Source organism: Galeopterus variegatus, unplaced genomic scaffold (assembly GCF_000696425.1).
Source record: "Galeopterus variegatus unplaced genomic scaffold, G_variegatus-3.0.2 Scaffold902, whole genome shotgun sequence".
NCBI classification, from domain to species: domain Eukaryota; kingdom Metazoa; phylum Chordata; class Mammalia; order Dermoptera; family Cynocephalidae; genus Galeopterus; species Galeopterus variegatus.
The window spans coordinates 779,793-783,033 of record NW_007727013.1 but is presented as its reverse complement, the minus strand read 5'-3'; the positions used below and the strand labels follow the sequence as shown (position 1 = coordinate 783,033).

The window sequence follows — 3,241 nt, the reverse complement described above, 5'->3', positions numbered from 1 at the left end:
CCCACAACCAGGCACACCGCACCAGTGCCTCGGGGCCTGCCCGGGGACCTGGGGCATGGAGAAGGGGACCAGATCCCCCTCCTACCACCAGGCACACTGTGTGAGCACCTCGGGGCATGCCTAGGGACCCAGGGTAGTGAACTGGGGACTGAACCCCCTTCCCACAACCAGGCACACCATGCCAGCACCTCGGGACCCACTTGGGGACTGGGGACATGGAACTGGGGATCAGACACTCTCCACAACCAGGCACACTGCCAGCACCACGGAGCAGGCCAAAAACATCTCCTCCATGTGGGTGGCCCACCAGAGCCACCACAACAACCATGGCTGCTGCAAAGGCGGCTAGATGCCACAACCACCATGCAGATGGTCCACCAGCCACTGGAGTAAGTTGACACAAGGAGAGTCACCAGCAGAGATAAAGAAAGGAGGAGGATGTCTGTCTCCACAGAGCCCATTTCATAGTGACGGAAGAGACATCTGCTCTGTGATAGTATTGGGGGACCTGATCACGCTTCTCAGCATTGGACAGATCATTTGGGCAGCAAATCAACAGAGTAACCATTATTCTTTCAGAGGGAGAGAAGAAATCTAGGGTGAATAGAGGGGGCTGGGGGAGAGGAAGGGGGATGGAGTGGGATTGGACAAGGGGCATAAAGAATAATTACAATTTAAAACAATATACATGCTAGTAATATTGATTTGATCAACATATCTCAATGTTGAACCCCAAAAATATGTATAATCAATTTCAATTCAATAAAAATTAAAATTTAAAACAATAAAAAGGAAATCATTAAAAAAAAAGAAGTGGGGTTCTAGAAAAAAAGTTAGGCTTCATTTTAAAAATAAAGGTCACAATTCTTAAAACCAGATTAATTATATGTATTTATTTTTATTATAAAATAATCACTTTGAGACTTTTAATGGCTTATATAACTATTCATTCACTTATAAAATGAATTTATGAATGCTTTTATAAACACAGTGTAGTGGATTGAATTGTGTCACCCCAAAATTCCCTGAAGCTTGAATTGTGTCCCCTAAGTTTTAGGTATTAGAAACTTAGCCCACACTGTGACTGTTAAGAGGGTGGGAAATCCTATTATGGTAGTTGAAAGGTGGAGTGTTGAAGGGGTGATTGTGTTGTAGGACCCTGAAGTAGTGAATGGTTTAAAAATGGTGGTCAGGGCATGGTTCTGAGGGCTTAAAAGAAGAGTATATGTCTCTTATTCTCTCTGCTCTCTCTGCTTCCACCATCTTGCAGTATGAGACACCTGGGTCATTGTCACCACCACCAGATGAATTCCTTGGACTTTGGACTTCCCAACCTCATAAACTGTAAGCAATAAATTTCGTTTTCTTTATAAATCACTCAGTTCTGTGTATTTTGTTATAAGTGACATAAACAGACTAAAACACATAGTGATCCCACAAAAGGCAACTTTTCCTTTACCTTCCTTCCACCAATCCCCCAATTTGATGAGATTTTGTCCAATTCTGAGAATATTGTACATCATGTTAGCAAATTGCTAAGAAACAAAATAGAAGAAATAAGCACTCTTCTTTTCTGCCCTGAAGTCAGCCTCAATCCTTCTGCAACACTGCTTTTATCTTCTTAGGAAAGCTCTAGGTTGGCCAAGAGAAAGGTTTTCCCCTAACAACAAATCAGTGCCTGTTGCTAGGTAATTGTGACATAGGAAAAGTAACCACCAATCAGGGAGAAGCCCCCACAGTTTGACTGTGACATGTCACTGTAAACATGAGAGCTCCCACCACTCTTAGGCCCTTCTCCTCTCATTTGTAACTGATAAGGGGAACAACATCTACCATGGCCAGATCCATCATCAGAAAGTGCAAGTGCTCCAGAGGACATCTATGCCCGATCTCCGGAAAGAAATCACATTTCAGCACCAGTTTTGGCCATAGAAATTATTCACTCTACGTAAACAGGGTCCTAAAAGAAGTGGTTCCCCAGAGCGGCATATCATCTCACACCTTGGACATTATGAATACGCTGATCAACGACATCTTTGAGCGCATTGCTACGGAAGCTTGCAACCTGAGGCATCTCAGAAAACGCTGTACCCTCACATCTGAAGATATCCAGAAGGCAGTGCATTTGCTGTGGCCTGAGAAACTGGCTGAGTACGCAGTAGCTTTTGGAAGCGAAGCAGTCCATAGATATGTCCACTCCTAAACTCCATGTACCAGCTTAATTGAATCTTGGGGAAAAGTAAATCAAACTTACCACCCAAAGAATCACCTCGATGTTGAGTTCACTCTTCTTTTTTATAATTTAGCAGTTATTTACTGGTATTTTCCTATTTCTCTTATCTCTAGAGATGAATTTCTTTCTTGCTATTTTACCTTTTAACTATTTGGCTACTTAGGGTTCCCTGACACCTGCTCCAGACTCCTGACAGAAACCTTGTTTTTCCTATGGATGTGTAAAGCTCGTTATATAAATTAAATGCTTATTGTATCATTAAGTTATTGCTAACTATGTACAGAAGGCTTTGATACAGCTATTTTGACCACCAGGTCACACTCATTTTGAACTTATATGTACAAACATTTTAAAAAGAAGCATAATACCAGCTCTAATAAATTTTCATCAAAAAGTATTTCCTGGAGTAAACTCCATTTAACTAACTTAGTTTCCTTCTATTTTTAAATTTTTAAAAAAATTTTTCAGTGGCTGGTATGAGGATCTGAACACCTGACCTTGGTGTTATAACACAACACTCTAAACAACTGAGCTAACCTGCCAGCTCCAATTCAGTTTCTTAATGAATTCTTTAAACAATATTTAAACTGTTTTCTTTGTTTTAATTTTTTTTTTTCTGAATTTCAACCAGCTCAGCTCATGTCTGTGTAAATTTTATCTTAAGTATTTGGTTCACTGAGGTTAATTGTTCTACCTTTATGACATAAGAAGAATACCCATGAAACTACCATCCAATTTATAAACTTTACAAACATTACAAAGATCACTGGAGATCTTTTCCAATCCCATCTCTCTATTATTCTTTTGCTTCTTTTCTGTTCCTTTGCTTTTCTTTGTACTTCTACTGTCTATGGATGTGTCTCTAAGTAACAGGTTGAATTTGGCTTATGTTATAACATAGAGATCATAGTACATGTGTTCTTTTTTGCCTGCATTTTTCTCTTAACATGTTTCTAAGATTTGTACCTGTTGATATATGTAGCTCTAGTTCATTCTTTTCATTCCTAT

The 3,241-nt window shown here is 40.0% G+C and overlaps 1 protein-coding gene across 1 annotated transcript; it reads left to right on the top strand.

Moving 5' to 3' along the window:
* Positions 1 to 1,834: 1,834 nt before the first annotated feature.
* On the top strand, positions 1,835 to 2,203 carry LOC103590960 (histone H2B subacrosomal variant-like). Its single transcript, XM_008573322.1, has one exon. It carries the CDS (start codon positions 1,835 to 1,837, stop codon positions 2,201 to 2,203), a length of 369 nt encoding a protein of 122 aa, XP_008571544.1.
* Positions 2,204 to 3,241: the final 1,038 nt, after the last annotated feature.